The sequence below is a fragment of the Astyanax mexicanus genome, chromosome 3 (genome assembly GCF_023375975.1).
Source record: "Astyanax mexicanus isolate ESR-SI-001 chromosome 3, AstMex3_surface, whole genome shotgun sequence".
Lineage (NCBI taxonomy): Eukaryota > Metazoa > Chordata > Actinopteri > Characiformes > Acestrorhamphidae > Astyanax > Astyanax mexicanus.
This window is the reverse complement of record NC_064410.1, coordinates 19,651,479-19,671,268: the sequence shown is the minus strand read 5'-3', so window position 1 is coordinate 19,671,268 and position 19,790 is coordinate 19,651,479. Positions and strand designations below refer to the sequence as shown.

At 37.6% G+C, this 19,790-nt stretch overlaps 1 protein-coding gene across 5 annotated transcripts in view; it reads right to left on the bottom strand.

Annotated features, from left to right (window-relative positions):
- Positions 1-19,790, bottom strand: part of ptprua (protein tyrosine phosphatase receptor type Ua) — a 558,925-nt gene that overhangs the window by 70,734 nt on the left and 468,401 nt on the right. For 3 of the 5 annotated variants that reach the window (XM_049476164.1, XM_022682961.2, XM_049476162.1), the window contains 4 exons: positions 16,287-16,474; positions 8,177-8,249; positions 5,548-5,624; positions 2,117-2,134 (listed from right to left, as the gene is read on the bottom strand). In XM_049476164.1, coding sequence (XP_049332121.1) covers positions 2,117-2,134; positions 5,548-5,624; positions 8,177-8,249; positions 16,287-16,474 — 356 coding nt within the window. The remainder of the gene's footprint in view (positions 1-2,116; positions 2,135-5,547; positions 5,625-8,176; positions 8,250-16,286; positions 16,475-19,790) is intronic. The other 2 variants (XM_022682962.2, XM_049476163.1) reach the window with 1 other exon arrangement.

Sequence of the window (19,790 nt, the reverse complement as noted above, 5' to 3'; positions counted from 1 at the left end):
ATAACCTATTTTTTTAAATAATAATTTCTTTGCTGTGTATAATAAAAAAAATAACACTCTCAACATCATCCAAAGGCAAGAATAAATTTTTTTGTTTGTTGTTTTATGCGGCACCTAATTTAATATTTAGATTTCCATTAATAATAGTTATGCACTTTAGTTATGATATGAACTGAATCATGACTGATATATTTTGTTTTTTTGGTCTTCTTTTATCTTGAATTTAATATTTATTCAAGAATAACATCAAAATGTACCTTTTGTTTCCATTTTTGTATTGAACTCCATTCCTAACAATGTCAAGATTCAACATAAATATTTAAAAAGATTAAATCTGTATCCACTCTAATGAACTTAAACTATAAATCAATTTCTCATTAATTTAATTTGTATTCATTTGTACAAGCATCTGTGTTAAAATGACCTAAAATATATTTAAAAAAATAAATATATATAGAATTTTCTTAAAAAAAAAACTTACAAAAAAAGAGATTTCAATAACCTATTTTGTAAAATTGGAATTGAACAATCTCAACATTATCCAGAGTCTAGAATTAGGCAGTACTCATTTGCATATTTATATGTAACTTTTTTTTTGTTGTGTTTCCTAACATTTTACACCAGTGGCCTTCAACCCTGCACGACTCCTTTATTGGCTTAATTGGGTGCATTAGATTTGGGTTGGAGGCCTGGAGAACATCTCAGAGAACCATCTCTGAATATTCATGTTTCTATTTTATTACTGCATTAATATTAATATAGTTACAGTTCTCTGTTCTTCACAGTTTGTTTTAGGTTGGTGTGAAATCGTGATTTACTTCTGTGACAACATCCAGTTTCATCCCACTTTATTTGAGAGTGACTAACACAACTAATGATGAGATACTGAAAACAAACAGTACTTAGGAACAGCATTGAAGAACAAGTAACAGAGTACAAATGATCAACAATTATCTGTACTTTCTACTTCTTACATTTTAAAAACTGCCTCTGTGGCAGTCCTTTCCCTGTCTGTCTGCCTGCCACAGACTCTAGTGCTTTAAATAAAGACTCCATTTCCCAGGATTCACCTGCATCTAACCTGAACATGTGACACCTCGGTGTTCTAGCTCGCCATCCTTCTAATTAGTTCACGTGTCTTCCCCTGTATAAATAGCCCCTGCTTTCACTTCCTAGTTCTTTGGTATTGAATCTATTTTACATTATTTTACATTTTACATTCCCATAAGCTTTCCAGATAGAGTAAATTTGATTGTGGCTAGATATGAAGTGTAAACATATACTATTCTGACATTCTATTGGTTTATACACGATCCATCACACCTGCACACGTCACGCCTAGTATGAAGATGATCTGTGGCTCAAGAGACTCAAGAGAACTCCAGTCAAACATCCAACTAAGCTTCTTTAATATATTTACATTCTACTAAATACATTAATTTTTCAATGGGCATATATGCAGCTGGAATAAGAGGCCTAGTGCATCCCAAGGCTCCTGTGGTGCAGCCTAAGCTTTTGTACTTAATCGTATTTTTTCCCCTGATATTACTTTTACTTTTGTAATTTAAGTAGTTTTGAAAGCAGTACTTTTACACTTTTACTTAAAGAGTAAAAAGCTTGAGTTGATACTTTCACTTCTACAGAAGTATTTTAAACCCTAGAGTAATGAATGTGAATACTTTTTTTTACACTTTTTGCATGTATGTATCCATTATGTGTTTATCTCCATCACTGCTCATAAAAAAAAAGCATAAGAGCCTAAACTTCTGTATCAGAAATGAACATTCTCAGTTCATTTTTCATCAGGAATTCATCAGGTACACATAAAAAAATACAGCAGTTGAAATGTAGGCAATTTTGAATGGAGCATCCAATGAAACCAATCTTTAGGACCAAGATTAGTTTTAGGATAAGAAGGTGATTAAAACTGAGGTGATGGGAATTAAGCCAAGCGTGAGACGGATCACATAGCAAAGACAACAAATGAAAAGTTTTTTTAAAAAAAGTTTTAAATGGGAAAAAAAAAGGATTGCTGTATTGCCACAGACAAAGCAAACATAGCAATGAACAATACTGGGAAAAGAAGAACAATAGAAAAAAAAAAATCATTACTTACTTCCCTGTTTATCCGAATCTAAGAGATCCCAATTTACAAGGAGAAGAGGATAGTAGGAAAAAAAACAGAGAGTGGAAAGAGGAAGGAGAGAAAAGGTAAACAGTCTAATTACAGTGATGAGAGAAGACGAAGTAAAGAAGAAGAAGAAGGTCCTGAGAAAAAAGAGGGATTTAGAACAGATCACTTGTAGCAGAGTTTCAATACTAGCCACTGTTAGCATCGCTTGCTCTTCTGAAAGTCACTTTGGCAAAAATGAAGTCTTAACTAGTAGAATTTAGAGGTTTGGAGAGGTTTGTTTGTGGTGAGAACATGATTTGACCACAAACCTCCCCAACTATCAAATACACTCTTCATATTTGAGCTAAACTGCTGTTCAGGTGCAGTTAAGCCTGATTAATTCCCCAGATAATGACTACAGCTACTAAATAATACCAGCTCTACTGCTGCTACATGCTACATCTTTCACACTGAATGCTGTACAGATCCACTTCCTGTAAGGATATTTGAACTGTGCTACACATAAAACAAACTGTGTTTGCGTTCAGTGTTAAAGCAGTTTTACACTGCACAAATACTGTATATGTGCTGGTCTGGAACACTGGACTATCTTGTTATATTTACTTTCCTGTTTCTGTGCCAGCCTGCTTGACCAATCAGAGAACAAACTGTGCTCTCATGGTTTGTTGGGGCACATTTAGGTACCATTTTTGCCTTTGTGAAAACAAACCAAACCGAGGGGAAAAACAATCCAAGTAAACAAACTTATCAACTGATTTGAACCAAAGGAACCAAATACAAGAGTGAAAGCATTGTAACTGATTCTTTTTACATGCTAAATTACCAAGAAATGTTTTCCCATACCATTTGTACAGACACGACCCAGTGAAACACGCTAACACTAGCTTAGCCTGTTTAGCAAATATGCTGAGTCAATTAATACTTAATGCTGTGAAATCTGAGGTAGTTTTTGTCCACAAGATTGTCCCTAACAGAGAAACTTGTATATTACTCTTGAATGCACCACTGCTATGAGATTAGCCTTTAGCCTAGCATGGACACTATCCCAGTTGTCGAACTTGTCTCTTTTTTATTGAAGTGCATGACTTCAGTATCAGTAAACACACATCATACAGAGTGTTATGAGTGTCTTATTTAGATTTCAACCAGTGACCGGTCTTCTCTTTCGTCAAACGTCTTCTGTCGGTACATGGTGGTACCACTTCATGCAGTGTAAGCAACTAAAATATTTACAGCACCAGTCAAAAAAATTAATTTGATTAAACAAACAAGTAAACAAAAACGTGTTAAACAAACCAGAATATGTTTTATATTTTAGATTCTTCAAAGTAGCAGCTCTTGTTTAGATGGCAGCTTTGCACATCTTGGCTGGATTTTCTCATTCAACTTTATGAGGTAGAGTCCCCTGGAATGTTCAGCTTTCAGTAAACAGCTGTGCTTGAACTTGTAAAGAGTTAATAACTTGAATTTCTTGTCCTCTTAATGTGTTTGAGAGCATCAGTTGTAAAGTTGTGAAGAGGTAGAGTTACGGTATACAATGAATAGCACTATGTGATTAATGATCTAATCCACATTATGGCAAGAACTCCTCAACTAAGCCAAGAAAAAAATACTTTAAGAAATGAAGGTCAGTCAGTTCAAAAAGTATCCTTAAGTGCAGTCACAAATACTATTAAAAATGGTATGATGAAACTGGCACTCATCAGGTGGCCCAAGGAAAGGAAGACTAAGAACTTCCTCTGTTGTACAGAATACGTTCGTCAGAGTTACCAGCCTCATAAACTGCAAATTAACAGCACCACAGATGGTTTGTTTAACACTTTAAAGTTACTACATGATTCCTTATGTGTTCCTTCATAGTCTGGATAACTTCTGTATTCATTTACAATGTAGGAAAACAAATTAAAAACTAAAAGAAAAGAAAACTTAGAAACTGTTACTTTTTCTGTTCTGTTTAGCTTGAAAACAGTGACTAAATTTAAAACAGCAGGGTAATAAAGCTGCATTTTTTACCTTCTACAAAGCCCACAAGATTGAAGCAACAATACTAAATAAATCATAAATTGTTTCTAAGAAAGAACAGACAATACCATCTAAAACTCTCTATCAAGCCTCTCAGGATTAACACAGAAAAGCAGAACACAGAGATCTGGTCAGTTACAGTTAAAAAAGTAAAGTTATGGTTGGGTAAAGTAGGGTAATAGAATGCTAAGAACTTAAGAACTTAGCACTAGGAGGAATAGCTCATGAAAAAGAACAAATCAACATATAGGACTTGTTTTCAGTGCAGGGTCAAATGAGGGTAATCAGTGCACATGGGTAGCTTTTCCTTATGTACACAGATAAATGAGAAATCTGGAGTGAAACATCAAATACGTCAAATAGTGCCAAATGTGGCATTAAACCGCAGTTAAATCCGACTCTGCAATGTGATTGGCTGAGAGGCATTTTATTAGTGCTGTTATCAGCTGGTAATGCACTGTAACTGAAAAGCTCTCCTTGTTTTACTCCATCACATACAGGTAACCTAGCAATGATACAGCGCTTACAAGCCAAACAGCGCAGCTACAAACAGAGCAGCAATGGAACTACTTTAACTTGCAGTTAAAGTGTTTATAACCAAACAGATCGTATTTTCTTGTCCTCTTTAACTCAAAATCTTTCAATAAACAGCAATAAAGGAACTGTGGTATAATCAAGCAATAATACACTCGAGGGTCGTGCTATAACATGTAATATGGCACTGACCACAGCACAGCAGTGCCAATATTACACATTGTAGCACAAACCTCAAGTATATAATTGCTTAATAATAAGATAATGCAATATAATCTTAAATCTCCTTAAATCACAGGTAGGAAAGACTGTCGTCCTTCACCTTTTTGTTAGCCGAACTCTCTGGGATCACTAGCAAATTGGTCATAATAGGCCATGACAGGACACTGTAAAGGGGATTGTCTCATAAGAGATGGACAAATGGCAGAGTCACATCGAGGATCAGGCAGAACAAAGCCTGCTGGGATATCAGCAGAATTGACGTAGTTGAATTCAGCCTTGGTATGAGGCATTAAGTGCTACGTCTAGACTCAGAGGATCTTCCCTTGTTGCAAAAAAACGATAGAATGACAAAGCCCATTTTGAGGCCCCTCAACTCAGACATGGAGCAGCGCCGAAGCATGAAATCCCCCAAGGGCAATCGTTTCAGAGCGGAAAGAAAAAAAAACACTCATGTTTTCACACAAACTCCTTTACCAGAATCCCTCCATCCTCTCTCTTACATTCTTCATTTTCTAACTCTGGGTCGGAATACTGGAGACTGACTTGACTTGAAGCACCAAGTTACCACAAGTTACTGAAAGCTACAGTATGTACAGTATAAAATAGAGTATAGAAAAAGTTAAACAGGAACTTACGTCAATGTAGTTGGCGTTGACATAGTCGGAGTTGGGATCAGCTAGAAGAGAGTGCAGCTTGACCCGATGACGATCATCTAGAGGATCAAAAACAGCTTTGTCAGCTTTTTTTACTCTCAAAAATAAATGATTTAAAATGTTACGTAAATATGCTTTTTCTATAACAGAGGTCCAGTTTCCAGTCCTGGGCTGAATCCCATTTTTCATTTGTACCCCTACCTCTCCATAAATCATATAAAATGATTAAATTCCACTTTTAAAAAGCCACTAAACCCATAACCGTTTAAAAAACGCTTTTATTGCGGTAATTTCTGCCTCTGCAGCGCCCTCTCAAGTTCAACTGTGTTATAGATGAGGATGTGTCCGTGTACTTTAGTCACAGTATGCAGATCAATAAATCACTCAGTAATAATACCGCTCCCTGCTGACGTCAAACCATCTGGGTCTCACCACTATCAGAGGCACCCTGCTGCTGCTGCAGCTCAGCCAATCAGCTCTCCTTCCTGCCCTGCCTCTAAACCCATACATCACCCAGTGCCCCTCCCAAACTACTCTTAACTCAGAAATAAAATGAACTATTTACTAGCTTCTTGCGCAAATACAGAGACTTTGTAATAGTGACTTTTATGGTTGTTATGAAGACAATAGCCATAATACATTGGTAAAATATTACATTTTAATAAATAAATGATTATCATCATTTTTAACATAGAAAATACTACATTTGTGGGTTTCTTTGGTCGCTTACGCAGCCATCTTGCTAATGATTCTTCATAACCTTCAGTTTGAAGTGTGCCTTTCAAAAATTTTAGTTTGGAAGGCCTTGTAGCCCAAACACAGGCAGAATTATATAAAAAAAAAACTTTAATATGAGAAATTATTGGATCTGGGCTTCTCTCTTTCTCTTTAATTCTCCATCCTTCACTCTCACTCACTTTTAGTTTAAATAGTCCATCACAACACTTTCCAATAAAGCAGTTCTACAGCGTTGTAGAACCTCCGCCGTTACTGTAAACTTTCCACGTGCTCCCAGCTTTTTTGTTTGAATTTTGATGAGAAACCATTGTTTATAGGAAATAAAATGATGATACGCACTGATGATTTTTGGGAAAATGAAAGAATTTTAGCCCTATAGTGCGAAAAAAAGTTTAAGAAGAATTCAATCAAAGTAATTCCACATAATATCTGGATACAAAGTACATATTAATGCCAGGCGTTATTTGTACAAATGTTAAATTGCATTATTTTAACTTGCAGTGAGAACAAAATGCAGAACTGGCAACTGGATTCAAAGACTTATTAGAAGACCTGTGTTCTATAACATCACTTACTCAGAAGCATTTAAAGCACATTTACTTTTAGAGAAAAAAAAAAAAACACTTTCCTTAAAGCCCAACAGTCTAATAAGTGTGATGAATTTATGATACAGCAATTAAAAGTACAGATAAGGCTACATAATGTGAAAAATCTGGTTGAAATGAGCTCAGTATAGTTTAGAAACACAGGCTTTGATTGGAATGGCTCCCTTTTTTACTATTTAGGGCACTATTGAGTACGTCCGCCATTTTTCTCAGTGTCCAAATTGTAAAGTGGAATTGAAACATGATTTTAAGGGCACTATAAAATCCCACAATGCACTGTGATTTATAGTAAACATTGCTTGACACTTCATGAGCTAAATGTGTCCCAATATGCATTGTGAGCTTCTATGTGAGCTACTATTCAACAGACAGCTGAACAATCAGAGCAGACAGCGACTGAGCCATTAGGGTTGCCAGATTGTTACATTGTCATCTAGATAAAACCTGGGTAAAGTCACTGGGTAAAGCGTGTTTCAAATCTGCCAAAATGCAGAGAAAAACGTCTAAACAGCTGATGTTCAGCCTATCAACAGTATTACAGGGTCTATTCACACATTATTTTAAATAAAATATAAAAAAAAAAATCTTAAATACTAAATACATGAACAAATATATTTAGAAAAGTAGTTACAGTACATAAGAAAGCAATAAAACAATTAAATACTTATACTTTTTGACCAAAACAAACACTGCTTATTCAAATTTCCATCAGCAGGACTAAAAAAAGGTTAGATATTTATTTGGCATAAAACCACCCAATCTGGCAACATTATGAGCCAGTGTACACTGTCAATTTCACATGTTTCTCCATGTAGTTCATTATTAATGTGAGGATTATGTTTCTAAACAATATAACAGTCAGAGAGATTACTCCATGATCAGCTCAGAGCTTCACTAACTTTAAATCAGAGCTCAGCTCGTGGTTTAAACACAGTTTTAAACACAGTTTTAAACACAGTTCAGATGTTCGTGTTAATGATGAGGTAGTGTCTAAACTCACTAGTGATTCGCTGCTGCTACTACATATAGTTCTCCACATATAGCGCAACACTAATGAGGGATTAGGTAGCCATTTTGGTCACAGTCACAGACTGTCACTATATTCTCTGTAACACCCAAATAAACCTAATATTTGCCTAATTAACTGAAACTACAGCTCAGTGGCACAAAATGCACCCCCGCTGTCTGTTTACAGTCTACTCTGACCGTGTGAAGCAGAACACTTTCTCTGAGCTGCTCACTCAGACTATGTGAAAGACATCACTCACGCTCCAGCAGGGTGTCATGTCTGCCTTTGGTCTTGTCCTTCTTTTTAGTGACGTCCCAACCGTCAAAAAAGCTCTGCGAAAAGAAAGGAAGTGAAGGTTTAGTATGAGTGAACTTAAATTGATAAATAAATTACCAATATTTAGCACACAGAATGTTTAAACATTGTATTGACTATATGCAGTTATATTTATAGAGAAGAAGAATCAAGACTGAAAATTAGCAACTTTTTACGAGACATGGGAAGAAACACTAGTTAAACAAAAACTCAAAACCAAGAACTCTCAAAAAGCTCTAATCACATTGTCTGTGCTCAAGGGAAAGTGGTATGTGGAACATACTATTTTTTTTTTTAATTATAGAGAACTACATTTATGAAATGTCATGCCCCATACCCAAGTAAAATAGCTGGGAATGACTTCAAACCCAGGGTTGGGGCAACTCTTCATCATAATCAACATTTTTGATTACAGAAAAACAAGTATTTTGACCAGTGATTTAACAAGGTGTAAGCTTTGCCCTAAAACATACGGTGCATGGATTGCTATACTAGAAATAGTCAATATGCCAAGTTATACTTTGCTATGTGAACTTGTTCAGTACACCTGTAAATTAGGTAAGATTTATTTTCAGTTGATCTCAACTCTCTGAAGAAATGAAGCACAACCTCTCTGGAAATCAACTACAGGAAATCAAGATTCAAAATCAAGATTTTATCAGATTTTATCTCAAAGAAGAATCTCTAAGAACATGAGAAAGTGAAAAAGTGCATGAGTAAGAATCACTGAGAAGATTCAAAACCAGGAACTCTCTAAAAATCGAGGACAAAACACTGAGCGGAACCAAGAATCAAAATCCAACACTTCTATAAGCTCATAACTGTTACAGTCAAGTTGTTGGCTGGTTGATAAATAAAGGAATAGTCCAATAAGAGTAATAATTTTGTTGAGAATGATGTAGGGACCATATCACAATATATCTGAAATATGGAATTTCATCTGTGTTACATCAGCCAAGCTGATATATGTAATATACTGGAAATCAACTACAGGCACTTGAAAGAAAAACATAGAAAGTAATCAAGATTTAATCCGAAAATCTCTAAGAACATGAGGAAGAATCCCTAAGAGTAATCATGGTTCAACCCCAAAATCTCGAAGAACATGAGGAAGAACCACTGACAGGAATCAAGATTCAACCCCAACAAGTTTCTTAGGACATGAAGAAAAAATACTTTGGGGAATCGAGATTCAACCACAAAAGACAAGAAAATGAAGAAGAATCATTGAAAGGAACATGAGGAAGAACAACTAAGATGGATCAAGGTTCAACCCCAAAACTTCTACGGACATGAAGAAGAATTACTGCGAGGAATTGACATTCAATCACAAAAGACAAGAAAATTAGGAAGAATCATTGAAAGTAACTAAAACAAAAAAAAAACTCTCAGAAAACGAGGAAAAGCCTTTGTCAGAAATCAGGGTCAAAAACCAAACACTCTAAAAAAACTGATAAGGGTCACTAAAAGAAATCAAGATTTAAAACCAAAAACTGTAGAAAAGAATATGAGAAAGAATTATTGATATGAATCAATATTGTACCCCAGAAACTCTCTAAGAACATGCGGAAGAATCACTGACATGAATCAGGATTCAATCCCAAAAACTTTCCAAGAACATGAATAAGAATCACTGACAGGAATCAAGATTCAATCCCAGAAACTCTCTAAGCACATGAAGAAGAATCACTGACAGGAATCAAGATTCAATCCCAGAAACTCTCTAAGAACATGAGCAAGCAATAACATGAAGAAGACACACTGACATAAATCTATATTTAACCCCAGAAACTCTCTAAGGATGTGAGAGCCAATCAGTGACATAAATCAAGATTTAACCCCAGAAACTCTCTAAGAACGTGGAAGCAAATCAGTGACATAAATCAAGATTCAACCCTAGAAACTTTCTAAGAATGTGGGAGCAAATCATCAAGATTCAACCCCAGAAACTGTCTAAGAACGTGGGGGCAAATAAGTGACGTAAATCAAGATTCAACCCCAGAAACTCTCTAAGAACGTGGGGCAAATCAGTGACATAAATCAAGATTTAACCCCAGAAACTGTCTAAGAAGGTGGGGGCAAATCAGTGACGTAAATCAAGATTCAACCCCAGAAACTCTCTAAGAACGTAGGAGCAAATGAGTGACATAAATCAAGATTCAACCCCAGAAACTCTCTAAAAACGTAGGAGCAAATGAGTGACATAAATCAAGATTCAACCCCAGAAACTCTCTAAGAACGTAGGAGCAAATGAGTGACATAAATCAAGATTCAACCCCAGAAACTCTCTAAGAACGTAGGAGCAAATGAGTGACATAAATCAAGATTCAACCCCAGAAACTCTCTAAGAACGTAGGAGCAAATGAGTGACATAAATCAAGATTCAACCCCAGAAACTGTCTAAGAAGGTGGGGGCAAATCAGTGACGTAAATCAAGATTCAACCCCAGAAACTCTCTAAGAACGTAGGAGCAAATGAGTGACATAAATCAAGATTCAACCCCAGAAACTCTCTAAGAACGTAGGAGCAAATGAGTGACATAAATCAAGATTCAACCCCAGAAACTGTCTAAGAAGGTGGGGGCAAATCAGTGACGTAAATCAAGATTCAACCCCAGAAACTCTCTAAGAACGTAGGAGCAAATGAGTGACATAAATCAAGATTCAACCCCAGAAACTCTCTAAGAATGTGGGAGCAAATCATCAAGATTCAACCCCAGAAACTGTCTAAGAACGTGGGGGCAAATAAGTGACGTAAATCAAGATTCAACCCCAGAAACTCTCTAAGAACGTGGGGCAAATCAGTGACGTAAATCAAGATTCAACCCCAGAAACTCTCTAAGAACGTGGGGCAAATCAGTGACATAAATCAAGATTTAACCCCAGAAACTATCTAAGAAGGTGGGGGCAAATCAGTGACGTAAATCAAGATTCAACCCCAGAAACTCTCTAAGAACGTGGAAGCAAATCAGTGACATAAATCAAGATTCAACCCCAGAAACTCTCTAAGAACGTGGGGCAAATCAGTGACATAAATCAAGATTCAACCCCAGAAACTCTCTAAGAACAAGAGGACGAATCACTAAGAAGAATCAAGATTTGACCTCAAAATCTTGTAGAACATGAGGAAGAATCACTGAGATGAATCCAGATTCAACCCAAAAATTTGTAAGAAAATGAGGAAGAATCACTGAGAGGAATTAAGATTCAACCCCATACTGACCAATCAGCAGTCTTACAGTAACAGTGCCGTTACATTAGGATAGGCTACATTTGTGGTGTTTAATTTAATGCACTTTCCTCACTGAATTTCGGACAGGTGTTTGCCACCGTTGCCGTTAAACCAGGTGGGATGTTTGCATCTAAATGGACGTGAATGAGAAAAGGGGCGCAGAAAAACAAAACCCCCACCCCTCCCCCCCCTCCAAACCCCCCCGCCCCGCCCGCTAAGTCTCTTTAGCGTCGACACGCTTCAGCAGCCCCGGATCAGCCGTGCTGCTCTGTGACTTTACTGAAATGAGGCCGCTAATTCCTCATCACACACAACACCCCGCCATTCTTCCCCCAAGCACAACAGCACGCGTGCGTGTGTGTGTGTGGTGTGTGTGTGTGTGTGTTTCTCCATAGGCTGGCCCATCTGCACCAGCGGTCAGAGGAAGACCCGCATGCCAATGAGGGGATTACCTGTCTCTCACTGAGGTAATGCTACCTTTAATTCTGCTGCCCCCTCCAGATCCCAATACCCTCCCACCCACCCAATAACCCCCTCAGCTTTCTTTCTCTCTGTTTCTCTTCTTCTTCCTTCACTCAATCCTCTTTCTTTTTTATATTTCTTCTTTCTTTTTACTGTTCTTTTTACAACTCTATATTTTCACCTCTTTTGTGTTTTTCTGTACTCTCTAACATCTCTTTCCCACCTTTGTCTTTTCTATTTATTTCCTTATTTTTGTCCCATTCTCCCACTTTTTCTGTCCTTTTTCTTTGTTGCTTTCTTTTTCACTTTTCTATTTCTTTCCTTATTTTTGTCCCTTTCTACCCTTCTTTTTCTGTTTTTTCTTTGTTCTGTCACTCACTCACTCATTACTTTCTTTCTTTCTTTCTTTCCCACATTTGCCTTTACTATTTCTTTTCTTATTTTTTGTCCTTTTCAACCCCTCTTTTTATATCCTTTTTCCTTATCTTTTTTTTGTTCTGTCACTCACTCACTCACTCACTCACTCACTTTTTGATATCCTTTTCCTTGTTGTTCTGTTACTCACTCAATTCATTCTTTCTTTCTTTCTTTCTTTCTTTCTTTCCCACCTTTGCCCCTTTCTAACTATTTTTTTCTATCCTTTTTCTTTTTTATCCTTTTCTTTGTTGATCTGTCACTCAGTCACTCACTCACTCTCTTTCTTTCTTTCTTTCTCTTAACCTTTCTTTCACCACTTCCTTGCCTTTCTTAATTATTACACTCTCTTTCTCTATCCTTTTTCATTGTTATCCTTTTCTTTGTTGTTCTAACACTTCTTTCTTTCTTTCTTTCTTTCTTTCTTTCTTACTGTGCTTTAGTCTTTACTACCCCAAAGTTCTTCTTTTCTATCCATCCATCTATCTGTATATCCATATTTCTTTCTGTTTCTCTTCTCTTTCTCTCTCTTTTTATCTACTTCTCTCTCTCTCTTTTCTCCTGCGTGGTGTAGCAGGATCCTGCCGTGTCTCTCTAGTTATGAATCTCTATATGGTCTGTCTCTTTCTGTAGAGTTCAGCCAGCACTCAGCACCACATATTCATCTGACTCACTCTCTCTTACTCTCTTTAATCCATGCTGCGTCCAATTCTACAATCAATATTCCTCTCGGCCTCTCACTTTCTCTCTCTCTTTCTCTCTCTCTCATTCACTCTCTCTTTCTTTCTTCCACTCTAGCAGCCCTTAAACGGGACATGATGAGCTACTGCAAATCAGCTCCAGCTAAATGTAAAACCATGTACCTTACTGTGCAGCTGAATCTGCTCTTTTAATCTACTTATTAAGTCATTGTCAGAAGAGTAGGTCTACAATTATATTCATACCTGGTTAAACTACTGACTATTATTCATGTCATCGATTAATCACAATGCGCACAGCGGTTTGTTGGCGTACATTTAGACAGGAAAATGCTCATCCTCATACTGCTGCCATCCAAAGAGCCTTCCTTGAAGACATTATGCCATGAAGATTCTATGCCATGACCCCATGCCAGACTAACAGCACTTATCCACTATTGGATGCGCTACCAACACCTGATCCCTTTCACAAAATCAGCAAGAACTGAACCAATTAAATCTTGGAAGGATATCGCAGGACACCATTAGGAACGTCTACTACTTCTGTACAGTGGTTTGCAAAGGCCTTCATACCCCCCACATTTCAGAAAAGCCATCTTACAACCACAACCCTAAACGTATTTTATTGAGATTTTAACACAACAAAACACATAGTAGCACATACTTGTGAAGCAGAACGAAAATGAGTTTTTTTTATTATTTTAACCAAATAGAAACGTGCGTTTCACAAAATGGGTTTCACAAAATGGGCAAAACATTTTTGAAATCTCAAAAAAGCTGGTAGAGAAAAAGCTCTTGAAAGCTCTGAAATTGCAGCAAAAGGCTGCTCTACTATATATTGGTATACTAGATTGTATCCAAAAAACATAAAACCACGGCTGCTCAAATCACGGGGGAATTCAATGTGCACCTCAACTCTCCTGTTTCCACCAGAACTGTTCGTCGGGACAATAAATTATTGTGATCTAAAACTAAGTGTTTCAGTTTCAATGTCCAACCCCTGTATTTGTTGTTTAATAAATATAACCAAGGTTTAAGTCGTGTCACCCCTACACTTCCAGTGTTGTACTGTACAGAACGTACTGAACTGTCAGAACGTCTACATTTATTATCATACTAATATCACCATGCTTCATGCCGTGTTTTTTTTGTTTTTTTCGTCAACGTTTAATCGACTGTAGACTCAATGTTGCGGCTCTACACAACAGCTCTACCCCCAGCGGGCCCCGTATAGGTGGCTCTCAGAGGCCACAGCATGACTCCCTCCGGGGAAATTCAGGTAATGAAGCCTGGCAGCCGCTCTCCCGCTGACAAACCTCCATCCTGTTTACTCCTGCGGGCGCGGCGCTCTGCGAGACCAGCCAGCGCAACCTGTCCATTGATTTTACGGGGGGATTTTCATCTGCCTCCTCCGAGCTCAGCTTAATGAATCGAGCACCACATCTGTATTCCATGGGGGAAAATTGGTAAAAGAGCTTCAAAAATGAAGGAGGCAGGAGAGAGAGAGCACGAGAGAGAGAGCACGAGAGAGAGAGAGAGAGACGGGGGTGGAGGTGTCATTAAAGCAGTGAATAAAGCTAATATCAGTGGACGGTATTATGAGCAGGCAGATATGAATGCCCGATATGCGCTTGTGATGGAATGGGGAATGGGACGAGGCCTTTCACCTCAGAGAAGAACGGTAATTTAGATTCAGAACTAAATCAAACTGAAAATAAAGAGAAATCAATGCATTAGAGGCACAGCGTCTGGATTACACTTCTGCAGATCCAACGCATTTAAATTCAAACTTTAAAAACTAAATCCTTAAGGGCATTATAGTTTTTCACAGTGGCTTACAAAAGTATTAAAACCACCTGAATCTTAAAACCACAAACCGGAGACACGGCCACTCCACACAGTGTCCTTATGACCGGTGTTGTGCCGATTTCAGCACCCCTGCCAGATAAGCACTTCCAAAACAGCTTGATAACGGAAACCAAACAAAAGAAAATGTGTTGTATGAGAGCTAGAAAACTAGATGCAATACTCAGCGGAGGCAAAGTGGAAGTGAGGGGGATATATACACTGGTTAACAGGTGTGTGCAATCAGTAGCTGGGCGAGTGGGAATGGTGTAGCATCACATAATCCATGGCATGCTGGGTATTGGAGTCCAGAGTGACAAAGTCAGAGACAGGACAGCATCAGGACTGACCATGATACTAATTATGTTTATATCATTTTTTTTCCCCGAGTCAGTGTAACTTAGGTCAGTATCTTGGGTATTTTCAGTTTCTCAGTAAAGTTATAGCCAAGAAGACATTGTGTGTGGTGCTTTTCCAGACAGGGGTGCTGAAATCGGCAGACTAGCAAATCCGGAGACTAGCCAAACTAACTAGCTAACTAGCTAACAAGCTACCTAGCTAAATAGCTAGTTAACGGAGCTGCGTTACATGCGTTACCTGCCTCCAGAAATCTGAACAAGCTTAACTTTCTAAATATCTTGGCGACGAGACACATGCCACATATTTAGAGTTTAATTTTCCATTGTAGCGCAGCCAAAATGATCCTATAAATGATGTTTGTTCAGTAAGTAGGAGAGGAGCCGCTGTGTGGACCAGGTGTGTGAATTTAGAGTAAGGGGCTTGGGGGGGGGGGGATTTCGTGTTACTTGCCCCCGTAACCCCCCCCACCCCCGGCCCCGGCCCCGGCCCCCACCTTCTCAGAGCGAGCATGCTTCATAAGCCAGATGAATAGAGTGCACGACAGCAAAGACACCAATCATTGCTTAGGCGGTTATCTCATCCTCCCCTCCCTTGTGACTCACACACACAACACGCACACACACACACACTTGCGCCTTTGTCTGTATGCGCGAAGTAAAAAAAAAAAGTTTATTGAGCGTCTAAAGTAACGAGCAGTAACGGGGTGTGGGAAATGGTAACAGCGTTATAGTTACAGTCAGAGTAATTCTGAGTAATACTGAAAAAAGTAACGACGTTAATAACGCTGTTTATTTCAACGCCGTTACTCCCATCACTGTAGAACAGGAACGTCACAAAAGTTTCAAAGCTGCTGTTTTAAGATTGAAGAAATGCTACGTAAGTGGAATAGCCCATAGAAGGCTGACAGAAATTGATTATCAATGAACTGCAATAGGATCTGTTAATCAGTTAATATAGTTAATGTGAATCTATTTATTAAAAAAAAAAAATAGGGCCAGGAATCACTCTGTAGGTGTGAGTGTGTGAGTGTGTGCACACTCTTACCTCATACTCCTGCTTGAAGCCGTAGCCCTCCGCTGTCTTCATCTGGTTGATGTGCTGCAGCAGGTCGGCCACGCGTACGGCTGGGTGCAGCTGACCCGTGTGATACGGAGAGCTTTTCCTCCGGCAGTGGCGTCTCGGAGATCCACCAAGCAGACTGCTGGACTCATTTACGGAGCTGCGCTGCTCAGCTACACACACACACACACACACAAACACAGACAGTGAATTAGCCTTTACACTCAAGAAAAAAAGTCTTACTGGTTCAGTGTTTTTATTCACTCTAAAACTAAAACTTTAGGCAATGCTGATGTCCAAAATCTTATATTAGGGTCATAGAGGTTTTAAATCAAAATCTTATTTTTTTCTGCAGTAAAATAAGTTATTTACATTCTGAAAATTTGAGGGCTTTAAAATCTCCTACAGGACACTTGGAGAAGCCGCCTGTTTGAAATTAGATGCAAAAACTAGACAAACATAGTGAAACTAAAGGTTTGGAGGACATGAACTGGTTGATTTCTATTCAGGAAAATATTGATTTTAAAATAAAGTTAAGGAAACTTACTTAAATATTATATAACATATAAAAAAGTATCATTGTCAGTCCTAACGAATTTGTCACCCCAATTTGGACTCCAATTCCCAGCATGCCATGGATTATGTGACGCTACGCCATTCCCACTCACCCAGCTACTGATTGCACACACCTGTCACCCTATGTACATATAACCCTCACTTCTACCCTGCCTCTGCTGAGAATTGCATCTAGTTTTCTAGCTCTCATACAACACATTTTCTTGTTTTGTCTACCATCTGTTATCAATCTGTTTTGGAAGTTTTTAACTTCCCCTTTGACTTTGCCTATTCTATTGTTCGCCTAGTTACCGACCTCTTTTGTTTATATCCCCTTTGCCTTAGCCTGCTCCCAGATTTTTTGATTTTCTGTGTATGACCCTGTACTGCCTGACCATTGTTTGGTATGTTGTTTTTGTACGCTGCCCTTTTGTTATCGATCTTGCCTGTCCCTCACTATCCCCTTTTTGCTAAGCCCTTTAATAAAGACTCTAAAGATTTGTATCTGCAGTTGTCTGTCGTGTGTCTGGCTTGCCTGACAATAAAAAAGACAAAAAAAAATAAAGTTTGTCGTAAGCGTTCCGTAAACAGTAAATTACCAAGACTCCGACTTTGTATAAAAAAAAAAAAAAAAACTAAAATAAAGTAATGTAACAATTAAAACTTACCATAAAACTTAAATGTAGTATATTTGGTGTATATAAACTACAAACATTTTAAAGTACAGTACAGTAAATATTCTTGTTTTCAGTATCACAAAATCACAATATGGAGGGTTTTTTATCGCTATAATTGCATGTGGTACAATATGACACATCTCTATTGTTGCTGCTTGGTTATTTTTAATAATTTAGACATTTTATATTGTCTATATTTAGCTGAGGCAAAGTTTAAGCTGTCCATCTTGTCATGGAAACGTATTTAACTTTTTTTTTTTTCAAACAATCAAAATGGTTATTATTGTCACACCTGACACTGGAGGTTCTATGTTTTCTGTGCCTGTGTCTACCAATAATCTCCCAGTTCTAGACTCTCAGACCATTTCCCAGAATGCACCTCACACTTACATCACTCATTCACTCCCTCACATGACTGATCACATGAAACTTCCCAGATTACAATCACCTGAGTATTGATTTCGCCTGTTTCATGCACTATATATACACCCCTGCACTTCATTCACTCACGGCCAAGTATTAGATTGGTTCCGTCCATCATCCGTCTAAATATTGTTTATTTTCTTTTTATGATCTTTTTTTTTTTTTGTATTAATGACTCTTATGACTATTTTCTTGATTTTGCCTTGCCCTCTGACACTGCCTTGTCGTAAGTTCACCTAGACTTTATCAATCTCCCTTTGTATGTTTACTGAACTTTGTATTTGCTTGTTGGTTTTGATTCTGACAGTTTTTGACTACAAGTTTTTGTATTCAAATTATTATAATTAAAAATTATTAATAATGATTATGGATAACTCATTTTTAACAAAGCTTTTTTTGTTGTATCTGCACCTGTCTCATCCATGCCTGACCCTGATAATCTCTGAAGGTAACTATGAACAATTCTAAATGTTTGCAAAATAAAAAGTGATTAACCTGGAAAAATATGATTTCTGTGTAGTCTGAAGTCGTATAAAAATGATAAATATTAAAAACAATACACAAATCTTACGTCTTTGTTTTTTTGGGTTTTTTTTTTTGTTATGAGATGCTGCAGAAGACAGCTAAACGGTATCATACCTCAAGATAATCACAGGATATAGAGATTATAGAAAAATGCAAAACAGCACAAATTTCCACTGGAGAATAATAAAAAGTGCTTATAGCAGAAAATAAACACTATTCAAATATGAATATCATTCTCCTATAGATTGTGTCGAGTTACATCTACACGTCCCTATAATGCATTCAATTCACAAGACTCTGCACATTCTGATACTTAAGGGATGCATAGTTCAGCACTTTAGGTCAAATCAACACCTGCACCCACACACCCACTCACATCTCGCCTGAGTGTCCCTCCGTAGAAATGCTTACGTTCCAAAAAAAAGAGAGAAGTGCAGTGATTGGCGCCGCCTCGGCTGAGTATATTTCATTAAGCGGCGAGAGGGGGACTCGGCAGTGACAGATGGAGAAAAGGTTAGTAAAAGAAAATGTCAATATTCTCCTGCAGCAACGGCTGCTGTAGCCAATACGTGGGTTTTGACTGCAGCTCGATTTGTGGATGAGTAATCTGTGATTCACACATGCAGGTTAGGGGAGTGTGTGCGATACGATCAATTACAAACATTCTCTAAATAGGTACACTCCAGGTACACTGAGGTGCTGAGTTTATACCATACACCCACATCACACCCACTGGTGATGACCAAGAAAGCAAGATACAATCATTCTCAGAATATTGTGAAGCTTAAAAGTACATTAAAAACATGGTGGCGGTAGTTTTAACACATAGATACAAGTAAGTCTGCAGAAAAGTAAATAAGAGGGAATAGCATGACAACTTTTAGGAGATTGTGAGGTTTTGGAAAATTCAATACATGGTGGTGGTAGTTTTAAGGCATGGTTACTAATAAGTCTCTCTAAAAAAAAAAAAAAAAAAAAAAAAATTTAAATAGTCAATATGTTCCATCTGAAGAAAGGTAAATTACAGGAAAGAGCAAGATGACTTTCAGGGGATTGTGAGGCTTTGGTACATCCAACACATGGTGGTGGTAGTTTTAATGCATGGTAAAAAGTAAGCCTGCTTTAAAAAAAAAAAAAAAAAAAAAAACTATGATATTAGTCAATATGCCCCATCTCCAGAAAAGTCCATACAAGGGCAGACCAAAATGACTTTCAGGAGATTGTGAGGCTATACTACATCCAACACATGGTGGTGGTAGTTTTAACACATTGTTAAAATTAAGCCTGTCTAAAAAAACTAAAATACTAT